Source organism: the organism of the source record quoted next, assembly GCF_019968955.1.
Source record: "MAG: Porospora cf. gigantea A chromosome Unknown PgA_NODE_54_length_52273_cov_344.84, whole genome shotgun sequence".
NCBI lineage: Eukaryota > Apicomplexa > Conoidasida > Eugregarinorida > Porosporidae > Porospora > Porospora cf. gigantea A.
In genome coordinates, this window is record NW_027151760.1 from 1 (window position 1) to 14,557 (window position 14,557).

Genomic DNA, 14,557 nt, shown 5'->3' on the forward strand with positions numbered 1-14,557 from the left:
GGCGAATTCTCGAAAATACGGTTTTATTTCACGCAGTGGTTACAACAGGTCACAAGTCTGTAGATTGTCCTTTGTTGGTCGGTCTGCTTCAGGCCGGAAGTCGAGATCCAACAATGATGTAGTAGAGGGATTAGTGGGCTCGCTCAAAGGATTCGCAGCCTCCCCATCAGGGCTGACGAACGGGTCCTCTCCAAAAAGGTCGTCTGTGACAGCTTTCGCCGCAACTGGAAACGCCGGACTCGAAAAATCGGCGAAGTCCAGCAGTATTGCGTGTGAAGGCGTTGCTTCCGAGCTTGCAAATGGGGCGGACTGAAATGGATCGTCAGTATGCAGCAGATCCGTCGTAGTGGCAGACAGCGTTTCCTGATTCTTCTTAGTGGCTCTTGTGACAGGAATATCGACCGATTCTTGGGTAAGAGAGCTAGCTCGACGGGACCAGTGCGACTGCATAAGCAACTAACTCATCACTCACTTCCGAGGTGGAATCGCTAGCCTTCCTGAATTGTAGTTGCGAAATCCGTATACCGGAGTTAGGCCCATAATACTCCTCGAACGGTGACGACATGTGTCCTGCGCCCCTCAGTGGCGCGCTCTCAGCAGCGTTGATTTGACCTGAGCTGCTTATGCCGATGTACTTTTCCCGAGCCTGCTTGGCCTCTTCTCTTTTTGCCTTCAATACTTTCTTGTCGTGTAACATGGTCAGAATATCGCCAGCTAATTGCCTGACTGCATGACCTTAGGGATAGGCACTCACTCATAGCTCCTTTGTCCTTCCCGTCGTTGTCAATGCAACGGTAACCCTTCAATGGGACAACACAGTATGACGAGTCCCTCGCCTCGTCAGCACAGGTGTCGTTGCCGCTCTTGATGATGTACTCTAACAGGGTCAGCGCCTTAAGTTTCATACGCCAGGATTTGTGCTCGAGCCCGGCCCAAACTGCGTCCATTACTTGTCGGTAGGAGACCCCGCCATGTGTGGCTCTCGCGCACTCGGCTAAAACCGTGGAGGAGCACCCCCAGTTATCTTCGTTGATGGCCTCCTTCAAAGTACGCTGCAGCGGCGTCGGAGGAGCTATCCTGCGTGAGAGAACGCCCGATTGCCCACATTTCCTGTGCACCTTCGCGGACAGCTTTGGTAAGCGAAGTGACCACTGAACCGAGGTTGGTCCAAGCGTACTCGAGATCCATACGTCTGACACTAAATTACTGCGATTTTAAACCACAAACAGCACTAGAACCGACGCCAGCATTGGCATGGAAACACTGCTGCCGTCGATAGGCGTGGTGCTTTTTGGCGTCATGGCATCACTGTCGCTTTCCGTCCCCATGTCAAGCCCGTGCACCACTGCGTCTAGAAAACGATGCACGTTAACCGCGCCAGCCCTCCCGCCGGCTGCTTTGAGGCGAAGCCAGTCAGTAGTAGCCATCAGCAGTTCCTTCAGGCGCAAAGGGGAGGTGTTGGGCCTAAGAGCCATCGCCGTAGCAATGGCAGCCGTTACTAGTGGTGCACTGAAGGAAGTGCCTTGCCACAAGGCTACGGCATCGCTCTCATTCTCACAGAGGCCAGCAATGTAGTCACCTGGAGCGAACACATCCGTAATCCGTCTCCCAAAGTTTGACCAGCGAGGCATGCGTCCCCAGATGTCAGTACCAGACACTGTTATCGAGTGAATGAGGTCGTACATTGCAGGCGCCACAAACTCGCACGCGGAGGAGATGGAGTCCTGATCACATCCCTCATTCCCAGCTGCAAACACCAGAATGTGCCCACTCTGGTCAAGTTTCCTAAGCGCGTCGTGCTCGGACCGGATGTAGCCGAAGCCGCCGTAAGAATGATTGCTAATCTTGATCTCAGGTTGAGTAAGAAGCCAGTCATACGCCTTCAAAAGGTACTCCGAATCCAAGCCCAGTTCACCCACGACTTTAAGGCACACCAACCGACACTGCCGGCAAGCGCCAACGATGCCAAGGTCGTCACCGGTTTTGCTAACGATCAGAGAGGCCACGGCAGTGCCGTGAATGTTCGTTTGTCCGTCGAAGCTCGTGTCGTGGTCGTCCCTTCCGAAATCGTAGCCCATACAGTTGTCCCCCTCGCGGCCTTCAATGTCGGCGCAGTCGGACGTGTTGAAATACTGCAGACTGGGATTATGAAGGGAGCACTCGGCATCTACAACGGCAACTCTTACCGTATCCAAGGAGTCAGCGGTCTTCTCCTCGTCCCAAAGTTTCCAGGCGTTCACCCAGTTCATCCCCACGCCACTCCCTAGGTACCATTGATACTTGGCCCAGGGGTCGGAGTATTTCGAGGCCTCCACTTTCCAGTCATCAGGACTATTGGCTACGACCATGTCGAATATGCTTGGCCGTTGCGATGGAGTCGGCTGAGGCTTGCTCGCTAATCTTTGCAGCGGTCGGTCGATGCTGTTGACGCAGGGGATCACTCCAGCAAGTGACTGTGCCGTATCTGAGATTCCCGAGTCCGGGAGAATATCGTCGGTGAGCTCCCCAAGGTACGCAGGCAGGGCATAGTCTGGGAACTCGTCCGTCTCGCCTACCAGCGCGTGGCTGTAAAACAATACCTCCCCCAGAATGGCGTCTCGCGCGCTGTCCACAGCATGCCGCTCATTTAGTGCAAAGGAGCTTCGATTCCCATGACGCTGAGACCGCGAGATGCGCAACTTAGAGACTATATGAGCCAGCGGCTGTGCGGTGGTCGACGTTCCGGCACCTTGGCCGGCAGAGAGTCTACGAGTGCGAGTTATGTCCTCTGCCGCTGTCTGTTGCGGGTTCGAAAGGCCATGCATGTTCTTATCCAGCACCGCTGCCACGATCTTGTTGAGCTCTAGTTCTTCAGGCCGGTCGTGGAATTTGCGCAGGCAGTCTTCGTCCCAATTAAGGATCCATCGGCTAGCTACAAGTGACAGAAGAGGAGTACACCACGACCTCATTATTTTGAAGCAATTCAAAAATGAAACCGTGTGAATTTGGCTCGTGGCTTCTGACGCAGTGCATGAACTTAACAGGACTCAGTGACACAGATATACAGGATGAGCAGCAGACTGAGTCATTGCTAAAGCAACCAGCGGCAGTTGGAAAATGGCTCCGGCAACCACAGGCAAAGCGCTGGTCGCTCACAGACTCTCACTGAGGAGGTGCTCTGAAAGCGCCCAACTTGCATTGCTCAAGGTGGATGTCACGGCAAACGGCTCCCTCTAAAGGGTAACTGCACGTGAAGCTCCCGTCCTTGTTCCTGCAGCCAATTCTCAGCGTGTGCTCCGACCCGTCATTCCACTTTATCTGAACCTCCCAGCCGTCTAGGCAGTCTTTGTCTCGTTCAGTCGCCAAGCACGCGTGCTTGAACTCTCGAGGGCCTCCTCGGACGTACCTTGCTGAGGGCCCAGTGAGGGCTTCTGCCAGGAATGTGGAGGAACTGCGTCGGCGGCCGGTCTTCGTCTCACCTAATGTCCGCCATCATGCCGTCCACGTCCCGTTTGCGCCGCTTCCGGGTGGCAAAGGGAGGGATTATCGGGTGTTCATCGGGCGAGAACGGCGACAGAAGAGCGTCCAGGGGGTCGCGAGTTCGCACTCGGCGAAGCAGCGGGCTTGGCCTACGAATGCTCGCTACTGGAGGTGTCGAATCAGGAATTGCCTTCTGCCTCCGATCAGGTTGCAAATCAGGGAACGCCATGGGTTTCGGCTCATGGTTCCTTGGCTCGGCTGAGACAGGTATGACTCGTTGGGAGGGACGGTCAGAAACGTTTGATGGGATTACTGAAATCAGCGCCCCTCTCGAATGCAAATCCATCGCTGCCTCCTCGTCCTTGCCGGTATGTCTCCACCACTCTTCGAAGTTGACCAGACATGTGCAACCACCATGAAGTTCGGCAAGTTCCGAGGGCACCTCAGCTAAACTTTGGTCACTGTGAAGTCGCTGGTCAACTCTTGACACGAAGTCTCTCGTCATTTCTACAATCTTGAAGGCAGGGGAATCTCTCTGGGCAGCTGCATCTTTTGGTAGCAATTGACTCGCCTGGCGACATCCGACTGAATTGGCTGATGAAACGGCGCCAGGACACCAATTGTTTTGACACAAAGGTCTCGTGGTCGTCCGATCCGAAGAAGGACAGCATACTTAGCTCGCTATTCTTGTCCACCGATGTCACTACCACGATGGCAGGCCACCATCCAGCAGCGCCGTAGTTGGCAGCTACGATTTCTCCTGGCTGGAAGAGGGCTCCGCTAACGGTGGGGACCGGCGAGGCCGACAGGTGCAGACTGTGAGACCTACGTCCGCAACGGCGACAGCAAAGCAACTGGTTCTTCTTGTTTCTAAGATGGAGGTGGCGGATGTAGCCGACGCGGATGGATGTGGCAGTGGACAAGGGTACCACAGATCGGGACTTTGGTGCAAAAGCGCCTTGGGAAGGAGTTTGCTGCACTGGAGTGACTGTCGGTGTCTCAGTGAGCTGCGATCGCATCCAAGCTGTCTGATTGATGGAAGGTATTACCGCGTCGGTTTGGGTACCGAAGTTTCGTATCCTGTCTCTTTTTGTCTGGGTTGCGGTAGCGCTCATCCTGTCGATGTTGGTCTGTGTGCAGGAGTTTCTGAAAAACCTTCTGGTTTGGCAGTCGGCATGACGAGTTTTCGGTGCGACTTGCACTCCCTTAGACTCCTTCCTGCCCAGGGCGACCTGGCTGCCCTTACTCTTGACTGGTCGACTCAGCTGCACCGCGATGCTTCGCGTCTTTGCAGCATGTTTGACGTAAACTTCCTGAATCTTCTCTATTGAGCAGAAGTTCATTCTGGAGTTGGAGGGCGCGGGGACCTCCTCGGCGGAATGGAACAGCTCTGGCAGTCCAGCACACCATTCGGCTTCGGTGTCTTCAGGGCTCCAACCGTCAGGGAGAGTGAAAGAACCCTCGGACGGCGGCTCCGGCTTCGGAACGGATAGACGAGCTTCGAGATCCAGAAGGGCGCGTACGGCCTGGGATCGCCAGCTCGCTCCAGGAGCGACTCCAAGCGAGTGCTCCCTCAGCAGAGCGTCAAGTTCATCATCTGTCAACAGATGTATCAGTCCCCCCAGCTCGCTTTCTGCCGCTCCATGATTGGCGATTGGAGGACACGAGACACGTAATTCTTGCGACGGCATGCCTGGAGATGGCATGCCTGGAGATGGCATGCCTGGAGATGGCATGCCTGGAGATGGCATGCCTGGAGATGGGATACCCTGAGATGGCATGCCCGGGGATGGCATGCCTGTCATAGAAACATACTGACACTGCGGCTCCATAGCTGGGATTCGGTGCTGGCCGGCCATAGTGTGGATCGGCATGCGAATTTGTTCCTCTCGTATAGCCCGGTTATTCAGGCACGCTTGCTTGCTCTGGTGCAACTTGAGATCTTCAAAGCACGATGTCAGAAACCGTCTTGTGCACAGGCCACACATGTAGAATGAGGCATCCTTGTCGCCTTTCACGCTGGCGAACTGCACACCATCGACAGTTTGCGAAGGACCCACAGAGAAGCGCGGTTTGAACTTAACCCGTTTAGGCTTGGGAGCCTCCTTCTTGGCATCCTGGGATGAATGCTGCGTCGAGGTCAGCATTTGGAGCTTGAGGTGCTCAAGGTCATTCCAGGATCCTTGGCTGAAGCTCCCTGGAATTTGCTGAGTGTAGCCGTATTGCGGGTTGAATCCGGGAGGTATCCATCCTCCATTGGATGTAAACGAGGCGCGCATCGTTCTAAATTCACCTGAAAATACGTCGCGGGAGGTTTCCATGGCGGCCCGGCGGCTCGACATCGAGTGACAATACATGTCGAAGGTACACTATGAATCTCAACAACAATTCTGCATATGCGTAGACCAGGATACACTCTCCCCAAGGTGAGCTTCGGCTGGGTGCCGAAAGCAGATTCACTTTAGGAAGACAGTTGAGTCTTTGGAAGGTATCGAACGTGTGGACGTGAGTGTGCCGCACCTAGCCATGTCTGCCCCACAGAGGGGGCAAGACTCGTATGTCAGAAGCCTTTTCCCACAACGAACCATACCGCTGTGTCGTCTGTATGAAGCTCAAAAAGGTGGGCCCGGCTTCTACTTGCCTTTCCAGCTATGTAGTGAAATTGACTACGACGAAATGCGAAAGCCGGTGGATGATCTCTTTCAACTGGGAGACTACTTTCTTGGAAATCATGAGATGCAAGCCCTCGCGTACCCCCAGTTGCTTGATCCCCAGTCCAAAACCAAGCCAGCGTCACTGAAAACGGTCCCTCCTACGGAACGGAAACTAGACGTGCCCTCGGTGACACGACAGCTAGTGGAAGGGGACACGTATGCATCACGCCCGACCGTGACACTAAGCTATCTACGGAACCCCTCGGTTTGACGTCTCCTTGTTGACAACGCTGTGTGTTCAAGCCACTTTGACAAAAGCATACTTCGGGTCTCGAGATCGTTTCTCCTCAGGTGACTCCAAATCGTCGTCGTACATTAACGTGCCCTGTGCTGGCAAAGACGTCATCGGCATTGTCACAAACCCCAAGGGCATGTGACCTCCAACTGTGGGAGGCTGGGTCGATCCGGGTGGGAGGAATCCCACTGGAGGCTGGTGGCCCATGGGTCTGGGCATGGGCATAGGCATCATCATCGGCATCCCTGGAGCGCAGTACATTCCGGGCATCATGCCTCCTGGGTGGACAGGGGGGGCGCCAGGCATCAGAGGCAGCGCAGGTACCGGAGTGTGTGGAAGGGCTTGTGGTGTCTGCACTGGAGGTTGCACTGCGTAACGACGTTCACACACCACCTACAAAGCTCCACCGGTAGAAACGACGAGCCTACGATTGTGTGTTCGCTCTTCAACTTCTTTGCATGGCCCTTCTTCTCTTGCTGCTTCTGCCGCATGCCATCAAGGATATGGGCAGGAACACCCTCCATGCCGTGGATGATCATTGTTGCATCGTCGCGCTGTTCAATAGCATTGGGGACGGCTCGAATCGTTGATTTGTGAACTTGAAGCTTGTGCACGACAAGCCCAGTGGCCGTATCCAGTTTGCGGTTACACTCGTTACATTTGAAATGCTTCGCCTTCTGATGTTCGATGAGAACTTTCTCGTCAGTGAAGTGCCGTTCACAGTAGTAACAGAATGGCTGCAGCTCGAGAGCACTCCTCTTTTTCCTTCCCATAGCAGCGAATTTCCAGAGTTTTCACACGCACAGACAAAGCTGGCCTCGCGATTCACTCCCAGGCCCAATAAGCTTGGCATACGTTTACAACCTCAACTTCCAGATTGACCTGTCTAATCGCTTGTGACAAAAATCAAATCATTATGGGCCTTCGGGACGGCGTGAAATCGAAGCTGAATCGGACAAGTCCAAGCCCGCGACGCTCTATCAGACATACTTTGAAAAAGAGCCCAAGAGGTGGGTGAAGGTTGCTGGGCACACAGGCGACACGGAAGCGTCCCTCGACGTGCTGGTATTGATGAAGGAGTTCTGCGATGCGCAACAGAGAATGATACAGAAAATGAAGAAGGCTACTACCCTGCTCGGCGATTCAATGTGTGAATCTGAGAAGGCTGCCCATAATCTATTTGCGACTAAGGAAAAACCTTGGACGGTTGACCCGTCCAATTCCATTTATAAGGTCCTGCAAGAAGCGACCACAGAGATCCACAGAACCTCCTCCGAATTGACAGCAGCATTGTCGCTTACCAAAACTCGGTTAGACTTTGCTGTGCAGGACATAGGTATCCGCCACCAGCAACTGAAAATCGCACACGAGGCCGAAAAGAAAGGAGGGCCCAAACCAGCTTCCATAGACGATTATATCGTGGCTCGTGTGGCGGACATCACAGGAGAATTCGGAGAGACGTGCAGAGACGTCGGCGTCGCGCTAGCTTCGCAGGGACATCTGTTGGATAGGTGAGAAACTAGTGTAGTCAGAGCAGCGCTGTGTCCCCTCTGATGAAGACCGTTCTAGACATCCAGAAGAACGGAATGCCGAACGCCATATCAGCAGACCGGACGTTTCTGCCACGGCCTATGTCCCACTCTGTGATTCGCCCAGACCACCCATATTTGCCCCAGAACCAGGACGTCCAGCCCACTATATCGATCTCTGCCCTGAGCGAGCCGCGCGTGGACAGTGTTGCACAGGCAGTGAGCGAATGTCCTCGATTTCCTGATGATGACAAAGACACCATTACGGAGCCAACAGGCTTCTTCTGGGATCGATACTGCTAGGACACTCTTAGTTGAAGAAGGCAGATAGGAGATTTCTTGGCTGCTCGCGTGGCAAGCCGAAGGTTTGATGTCCTATCTCTGTGAAGAGTTTGTCTAGCTTCGGATCCCTGTATGACTGCGAGATGCGATTCTCACCTTCGTAGGACCAGTCGAAACTTCTGCCGCAGTACCTTGTAGAAGGAAGCGCTCGACTCCACTGCAGCCGCCGTTAGGAGATATGCCAACTGCAGCTCGACATCAATGTCCTCCTCTTCCCATTCCACTGGTAAACAGAGAAGCAGCGCCTCGGCTTCCGATGCGTGCCCGCTGAGAACCAGTAGGCACGTCATTCTTAATGCCAGCAGATGCTTTTCCGACGGAAAGCACTTATCTTGCCACACGTCTCGAAGGTGGAGGAGGCCATCAATATCGACTGCTGCTATCCTGTGAAGCTGACTCTTGCCGTAGCTCTCATTCGCCTCGTAAAAATCTGCAGCGAGACGATGTACATCGGCCACCACATCATCGATGCCCAACACAGCGTCTACATCTTCGGTTTCCAGATGCTTCTGGTAGAAGTCGAAAATGGCGTTGATCAGCTCAGGTCTGCGTCCAAATGAAACATCTCCCTTACGCTGAGTTCCCGCTTTCTTGCATGTTCAGCGCTTGCAGTATCTCCAGCAACTTCGTCAGTTTGCTGGTGGTGCAATTCAGCCCGCCTGCAATGCAAGTCTCTACGTACATGCGACCAAGATCTGCGCAGAGCTTGCTGTTCGCCTTCAGTTTCAATGCGTAGTTATACAGAACGTGGATCGCGTCCGAATGGCGGCCGGCTGATGTGTGGCGCCGCACCAAAGTCAGAATGATTTGGTGCGCCTCATACAGGTCCTGTCCTCCCTTCTCAATGCTCCTCTCCAGCGACTTTTGGGTCCGTGATGGAATGCCTACAGAGTGGACATTAGACGACTCCATTGCCCGAATATGTCCTTTTGGCCTCGGCCTCGTGCCTGATCTAGTCGGCAACCAAAACACACATCAGTCTACAACACAGCATCACACCAATCCACAGCTCTTGCACCAAGCCACATCATATGTCCCGTGAAAGTCGAAAGATCTGCCGAATACGAGCCGTCTTGAAAAACCCGCCGGAACTGACCAGAGCCCTAGAGGACACGCGGTCGGGAAGCTCCAGCGGCGCCCTCTCAAAAAACACTATGACCGCGCTGATGTTGTCGGGACTCCTTCGGTTCAATGCCTCGCGGATGAGACATCTTGCCGTGCCTTGCACAGGAGAGAACCTCTTCGGTTTGGCGTTGATGATGTTCGCCGCAGTCGTGTCAGCCGACGCATAGCCTGCCGCAGTGTCGTAGGTCGGCGCCGCCACGGCGCCGCTGGTCACTGCAATCTTCTTCAACCTGCGTTGGACGCGACTGAGGTGGCCCGTTATTAGCTTGTAGACGGTGTCTGGATCCAGCACGTCCCATAACCCGTCAGACGCCATCACGAGGAACTCCTCTGCCCCGGTTAACTTGGTTTTCGTCGTCTCGGGAACGCTGCTCACGTAGGGCTTGAGGTGGAGGTCTCCGATTGCTCTGGACACGCTCAGCTGTCCCTGAACTCGGCCAATGACGTCGGTGATCTTGTGACCAATAACTTGACGGCTCACTGTGCCTCCAAGACTCTCGATGCGTTTTAACTCGTCAGGTCGTAACGGTTTGTGCGGGTCCATGAGCCTGACAGATTGGCCGGCCCTAAAGAGCCAGGCTTCACTGTCGCCTAGCCAGCTGGTCAACAAGGTGTCTTTTGATATTAGACAACAAACTGCAGTGCTGCCAGGTGTCATCCGCCCTTGGGCAAAGGCCTCTGGCGAAACCATATTGACAAAGGCTGATTGTATGTCCAGCAAAGAGCCCTCCAGGCACTCCTGCAGTCTGTCCCCATCTGACGTCTTCAGGTGGCGAATCAGAATGTTGTGCAGCTGTTTTTGAGCAAGCTTCGCAGCTTGGTTTCCGCCGTGCCCATCGTAGACCGCAAAAAAAGACAGCGGCTGAAGAGCACTCTCCAAGACATCCTGATCAATGGCATTTAGGTCGTGGAGAGCGACTAGGGCATCCTCCATATAAGACCGGCAGCCCACCTCGCAGTCAGCGTCGACGGCCACCACGCATTCGAGTGGTGGCCGGCGAGGCTCTACTCGTGGACGAGGCTGCTGGGATCGGTCGCGTCTGTCAGTTTTGCTCCCAGATTTGTCTGTAGGAATGGGAAAGAGCAAATCTCGATCATCGTCAGGCTTCTCCTTGACCTTCTTGCGCTTGTTCTCCAATTGCCTGTCCCTCTTGGTGACAGGCTTGGTGCGTCGCTTAGGAGGTCTGACTGTGCTAGGCATCCGTTCCTCGGGGACAGCATCCTCTTCTAGCACAGGGGGAAGGTCTGAGGATTTCCGGCGAACCTTGGTCTCGTCACTTTCGTCGCTGTCGTCCGACATGGTTGCCGTGGCGAATTCGTCATCAGCCCATGCTTCCCGCCAGGACCGGGCTGGATTCAGGTCGGAATCCGTGCTGCACCACCGACGCAGAACTTGGGCCTCCGATTCCGAACGGGCTGCACCCGTTGGCGTATCGGTGGCCTTGGATCCATGCTTTTCATTTGGTGTATCATGTGACATACGGCCCCTTATTGCATCCTAATTTACCGAATTTTCGATTTTTTCCCACTGTGGCCAATTTTGAGATATGGCTGCCCTCCTTGAAGGTGGGTTAGCAATTAGAACCACGCACAGATGTTCCGTTACTAGTTCTGGTTCTTCCTCCCACCGACGTGCTGGACCACTTTGACTTACTCAGAACTCTCCTTAAGAAGAACGATTTTGACGCGTGGGCCCGTAATATTGGTCCTCGCAAACTGGATGAACCACTTGATACTGAAGTGTTTGAATTTCGATCGCAGTTATTACAAGGAGAAGTGCTGAAGTTGCATTTGGTCCTATTGGGGCCCAGTACCAGACCTTCTGTTGGGTGGCTTCAGAAAGTGACAGGGTACACTGGTTCGCTCGAATTAATCAACGGGTTGGGCCACGACAGGACAATGACGGACCTTTACGAGAATCAATGCTACATGGAGCATGACGTCGCAGATTACGAGCCCGAGATCGTTCCGCTCGCTGCATCCCCAGATGACCAAGAAGATTTGCTATCAGGGCGAAAGAACGCCGATGAAGTCGATCTACTGGGTGTGGTGCTTACGTGCCGCCTCTACTTAGGGATTCCTCTCTGTATGCTCGGGAAGCCAGTGGCCCTTACGTTCGCAGTTACGCAACGCCAAGGCGTCCAGGCGACCATATGTCCGTCACTGCGGACCTTCGATGTGACAACCGCCGTCGACGGGTTATCAGAGCCGTGCCCCACCAGCTGGGCCGCTCCGCCACTCGCAGCCCTTTGCAATACCGCCAGATCTAGCGCGGTGGCTGGATGCGCGCGGAGAGCACCCTACCCAGTCGTCTCTCTGGAAGAGCTGCTCAGTTCAGTCGCGGGGGCATGTGAGTCATATGATGTCGGCCGACCCAGCAAAGCCACGAAAACCCGTGGTGGTGTGTTCGCTCTCGAGCTCTATGCTGCTGGTGGAGACTCCTTTCAATGTGAATGTCGCACACACTCGGTTCGGAGTCTACTGCGAAGTGGAGAATGCGTCAATCTTCACTATAACCGTGCTGTCGTTCCACTTAGGGCAACACACCCGATACGTCGACTGGGTCATGGACGTCTCCGACGTTCGCTGCCTTCTGGTACCCAATCATGACGTGAGGGCTGAGCAGTTTGTTATTCAGGCGGCTGGCGTTTGGGCGAACGGTGAGGACCTGCGAGTAGAGGTGGTATGGCTGCCCACCAACGCTGATCAGCTCCCTGTGCGATCTCGACTGGCGAGCGTGGCGCCTTCCGTGAATAATGACCCACTAGAGGTCACTTTTTCCAAGGTTCGCGTGGATCATTGCGGCGAGATGGGCCTTCCACAGATTGTAGGGCTGCTCTCCATCAAGAACGAGACATCCAAAAACGTAGATGTAGGGCCAAGAAGTCTCTACTCATCTCACCCTTCCCAGCTACACCTCAATATATCACGATCAGTATCCTGCGAATCTGACGAGGACGAATGTCCACTTCTGCTCCCGCTGAGTTTGTCCGAAAATGTAGGCGTGATCGCTCCCCAGGCCTCAAGATCAATTCTGATGACGTTCGTGGCTTTGTCGAGCGATTTGCTGCGTCTACCGCCGCTGCAGCTCGTGAACCGCCTTGACGATGTAACGTATACTGTCAGGGGCATAAAATGCCATGCATAATGTCATTTTGTTTGATTTTTATTTTCAACCTTGGTGGATTAATTTCGCATTTTCCGAATGAGTGGCAGACGCGGCCGAGGTGGTGGCCACAAGCCCTTTGTTGAGGGCATCACACGCAAAAGTGTGATCATGAAAGACACGACCTATCCACCCAACGAGAATGTTACAAGGGCCTTCCCCCCAGAGGACTCAGATAAGTGAGCGTGCAGTAGCAACAACACAGGCGCCTCATTTTTTACAATCGTAGTGTGCAGAACTATCTGACGCAATCAGAGTTCTTTATGTCGTCGTTCACAAGCAAGTCGAAAGTAAAGTCCTACAAAGGTCATGATGCGGACCTCCAGGACTTACAGACTCAGAAGGAACACATTCTCAGCTACTGCGGACCTAGGTACTTCCCAGGAGAGTTACAAAATGATACCTTCAACACTCGAGGGCCTCGCACCCGGGTCAAGTTGAAAAAGAAGCATACCGATAAACAGTCGGATGGCGAATCAAACTCGGATGGCACCGGTAGGGTCCGAAACCTCAAACATACAGCCCTGGATGACGATGGGGATTTCGGAGGGGAAGACTACGCGCATGACTACTATCAGGACGAAGAACGCGAGGAGGTCGATGACGGCGAGGACGGCGGATTGTTCTAGGCAGTCGAGACCTGAGAATCGGAGGGCGCCCAAGTCGAAGAGCTCTTGTCCTTCGCTCCGAGCAGCGGCAGCTCAATTTCCTCCAAGGCGTCAGTCAGTTGCATCTCAATGTTATCCAATCGGCTCTCAAGTGATTCATAGGATGGTTCCTTGACCGGCTTGGTGAGCAGTAAAGTAACTGGCAGGGTGAGCGATACGATAGACAGTACCCCACTTATGAACATTGGAACTTTGTAGGATCTGTTGAACACCTGAGCAAAGACTCCTGCCCATGTGAAGTCGTAAACCAGAGCCATCACGCCTGTGGTACTCGAGACAATTCCACTGAGAAGCACAATGTGGTCGAATCCGAAGTACTCCGCCATGAACACGTTCACTACTCCAAATGTGTAGCAGTTGACCGAATACAGTGCTATTCCCAGCCAATGGACTTCTATGTGAGGACAGAAGGGGAGAAGAACCAATCCCACGCCACACAGGGCGTGTATGAACACCATCTCAGCAGAGCCCAGCGACTCGGCCAGGAGTCCCAGCATGATTGCAGGGAAGAACGACAGAGCGTTCGCCCAATTGTATAGCTCCACGTAGAATCCTACGTGCTGACGAGGGTAGAATTCATGGAGCATGTCCCTGACGTTCGGAGCGAAGAACTTCGTCTGGCGGATGAAGCTGAAGGTGAAGTAAACGAAGAGCAACCAGAAGGGCTGGGAACTGAGCTGCTCCCGCGCTGACATTCGAGTGTACCGAGTCAATGTTCGATTCTTCGTTGTGGATGTCACTGCGAACACTCGTGGAGTGACTGCAAGGTCCAATAACGACACCGCTCCGATGCACCCAATGTACCCGATAACCGTGGGACGCACTCCGTGGACCTTGGACACATGCTCAAGTCCGATGGCCACCAGGGTTGAAATATCGCCACAGACCGCGAAGGACGTCACCACCATAGCGGACGCGCGTGGGAACAATGATGCCAATCCCATGTGTGAGTGCGAATTCAGCTGGAAAGAGACGCCGAGCGCCACGGAAGCAGCACACAGAGGCCAAACACCATCCAAGAAGAAAAAGACGTAGACGGCCAGCATCTGGATGGTGTGCGCCACGAAGGCGGACGCCTTAGAACCGATGCGCTTCACCAACGGGGCGACGACGACGCCTGACAAACTCATCGACGTCACGAACAGACCCAGCACCATCTTGTACATCTCGCGCCGGACCTCCCCATAGAAGTGGTGAAAGGTCTTGTTCCGGTGCATAATCCTGTACAGAGGGTCCACGTTGACAAAAGGCATCCGGGTTGCAGCTGACACCAGCAGGATGCCGACCAATCTGATGTACCTATTCATTCATTTTGACGA

General features: G+C 54.1%; 9 protein-coding genes across 19 annotated transcripts; 3 read left to right on the plus strand and 6 right to left on the minus strand.

Moving 5' to 3' along the window:
• Positions 1-39: 39 nt before the first annotated feature.
• On the minus strand, positions 40-2,948 carry KVP18_002895 (uncharacterized protein; the record flags this gene model as incomplete). Of its 3 annotated transcripts, XM_067954186.1 has the most annotated exons (5): positions 40-444; positions 473-726; positions 755-1,077; positions 1,106-1,198; positions 1,228-2,948. In XM_067954186.1, the coding sequence occupies 5 exons, from the start codon at positions 2,946-2,948 to the stop codon at positions 40-42; spliced, it is 2,796 nt and encodes a 931-aa protein (XP_067807789.1). The 3 variants fall into 3 exon arrangements, with proteins under 3 accessions (XP_067807789.1, XP_067807790.1, XP_067807791.1); XM_067954187.1 differs by lacking the exons at positions 473-726; positions 755-1,077; positions 1,106-1,198; positions 1,228-2,948 and having other exon boundaries at positions 40-450; XM_067954188.1 differs by lacking the exons at positions 40-444; positions 473-726; positions 755-1,077; positions 1,106-1,198 and having other exon boundaries at positions 1,215-2,948.
• Positions 2,949-3,141: 193 nt separating this feature from the next.
• Positions 3,142-5,801, minus strand: KVP18_002900 (uncharacterized protein; the record flags this gene model as incomplete). 3 transcript variants are annotated; one of them, XM_067954197.1, is made up of 3 exons in its annotated part: positions 3,142-3,430; positions 3,459-4,002; positions 4,046-5,738. In XM_067954197.1, 3 exons carry the CDS (start codon positions 5,736-5,738, stop codon positions 3,142-3,144), a joined length of 2,526 nt encoding a protein of 841 aa, XP_067807800.1. The 3 variants fall into 3 exon arrangements, with proteins under 3 accessions (XP_067807800.1, XP_067807798.1, XP_067807799.1); XM_067954195.1 differs by lacking the exons at positions 3,142-3,430; positions 4,046-5,738 and having other exon boundaries at positions 3,455-3,688; XM_067954196.1 differs by lacking the exon at positions 3,142-3,430 and having other exon boundaries at positions 3,936-5,801.
• A 54-nt stretch (positions 5,802-5,855) lies between these two features.
• KVP18_002892 (uncharacterized protein) lies at positions 5,856-6,384 on the plus strand (the record flags this gene model as incomplete). 2 transcript variants are annotated; one of them, XM_067954182.1, is made up of 2 exons in its annotated part: positions 5,856-5,885; positions 5,914-6,384. In XM_067954182.1, 2 exons carry the CDS (start codon positions 5,856-5,858, stop codon positions 6,382-6,384), a joined length of 501 nt encoding a protein of 166 aa, XP_067807785.1. The 2 variants fall into 2 exon arrangements, with proteins under 2 accessions (XP_067807785.1, XP_067807786.1); XM_067954183.1 differs by lacking the exon at positions 5,856-5,885 and having other exon boundaries at positions 6,136-6,384.
• A 27-nt stretch (positions 6,385-6,411) lies between these two features.
• On the minus strand, positions 6,412-7,181 carry KVP18_002896 (uncharacterized protein; the record flags this gene model as incomplete). Of its 2 annotated transcripts, XM_067954189.1 has the most annotated exons (2): positions 6,412-6,776; positions 6,806-7,181. In XM_067954189.1, 2 exons carry the CDS (start codon positions 7,179-7,181, stop codon positions 6,412-6,414), a joined length of 741 nt encoding a protein of 246 aa, XP_067807792.1. The 2 variants fall into 2 exon arrangements, with proteins under 2 accessions (XP_067807792.1, XP_067807793.1); XM_067954190.1 differs by having other exon boundaries at positions 6,714-7,181.
• A 143-nt stretch (positions 7,182-7,324) lies between these two features.
• KVP18_002898 (uncharacterized protein) lies at positions 7,325-8,240 on the plus strand (the record flags this gene model as incomplete). Of its 2 annotated transcripts, XM_067954193.1 has the most annotated exons (3): positions 7,325-7,418; positions 7,445-7,919; positions 7,946-8,240. In XM_067954193.1, 3 exons carry the CDS (start codon positions 7,325-7,327, stop codon positions 8,238-8,240), a joined length of 864 nt encoding a protein of 287 aa, XP_067807796.1. The 2 variants fall into 2 exon arrangements, with proteins under 2 accessions (XP_067807796.1, XP_067807795.1); XM_067954192.1 differs by lacking the exons at positions 7,325-7,418; positions 7,946-8,240 and having other exon boundaries at positions 7,480-7,923.
• A 7-nt stretch (positions 8,241-8,247) lies between these two features.
• On the minus strand, positions 8,248-9,191 carry KVP18_002911 (uncharacterized protein; the record flags this gene model as incomplete). 2 transcript variants are annotated; one of them, XM_067954215.1, is made up of 3 exons in its annotated part: positions 8,248-8,347; positions 8,376-8,825; positions 8,854-9,191. In XM_067954215.1, 3 exons carry the CDS (start codon positions 9,189-9,191, stop codon positions 8,248-8,250), a joined length of 888 nt encoding a protein of 295 aa, XP_067807818.1. The 2 variants fall into 2 exon arrangements, with proteins under 2 accessions (XP_067807818.1, XP_067807817.1); XM_067954214.1 differs by lacking the exon at positions 8,248-8,347 and having other exon boundaries at positions 8,372-8,825.
• Positions 9,192-9,306: 115 nt separating this feature from the next.
• Positions 9,307-10,884, minus strand: KVP18_002902 (uncharacterized protein; the record flags this gene model as incomplete). 2 transcript variants are annotated; one of them, XM_067954200.1, is made up of 1 exon in its annotated part: positions 9,307-10,884. In XM_067954200.1, the coding sequence occupies one exon, from the start codon at positions 10,882-10,884 to the stop codon at positions 9,307-9,309; it is 1,578 nt and encodes a 525-aa protein (XP_067807803.1). The 2 variants fall into 2 exon arrangements, with proteins under 2 accessions (XP_067807803.1, XP_067807802.1); XM_067954199.1 differs by having other exon boundaries at positions 9,307-10,704.
• A 67-nt stretch (positions 10,885-10,951) lies between these two features.
• On the plus strand, positions 10,952-12,552 carry KVP18_002913 (uncharacterized protein; the record flags this gene model as incomplete). 2 transcript variants are annotated; one of them, XM_067954218.1, is made up of 3 exons in its annotated part: positions 10,952-10,970; positions 10,999-11,754; positions 11,783-12,552. In XM_067954218.1, the coding sequence occupies 3 exons, from the start codon at positions 10,952-10,954 to the stop codon at positions 12,550-12,552; spliced, it is 1,545 nt and encodes a 514-aa protein (XP_067807821.1). The 2 variants fall into 2 exon arrangements, with proteins under 2 accessions (XP_067807821.1, XP_067807822.1); XM_067954219.1 differs by lacking the exons at positions 10,952-10,970; positions 10,999-11,754 and having other exon boundaries at positions 11,767-12,552.
• A 643-nt stretch (positions 12,553-13,195) lies between these two features.
• KVP18_002899 (uncharacterized protein) lies at positions 13,196-14,545 on the minus strand (the record flags this gene model as incomplete). The annotated part of the gene is made up of 1 exon (XM_067954194.1): positions 13,196-14,545. The coding sequence occupies one exon, from the start codon at positions 14,543-14,545 to the stop codon at positions 13,196-13,198; it is 1,350 nt and encodes a 449-aa protein (XP_067807797.1).
• Positions 14,546-14,557: the final 12 nt, after the last annotated feature.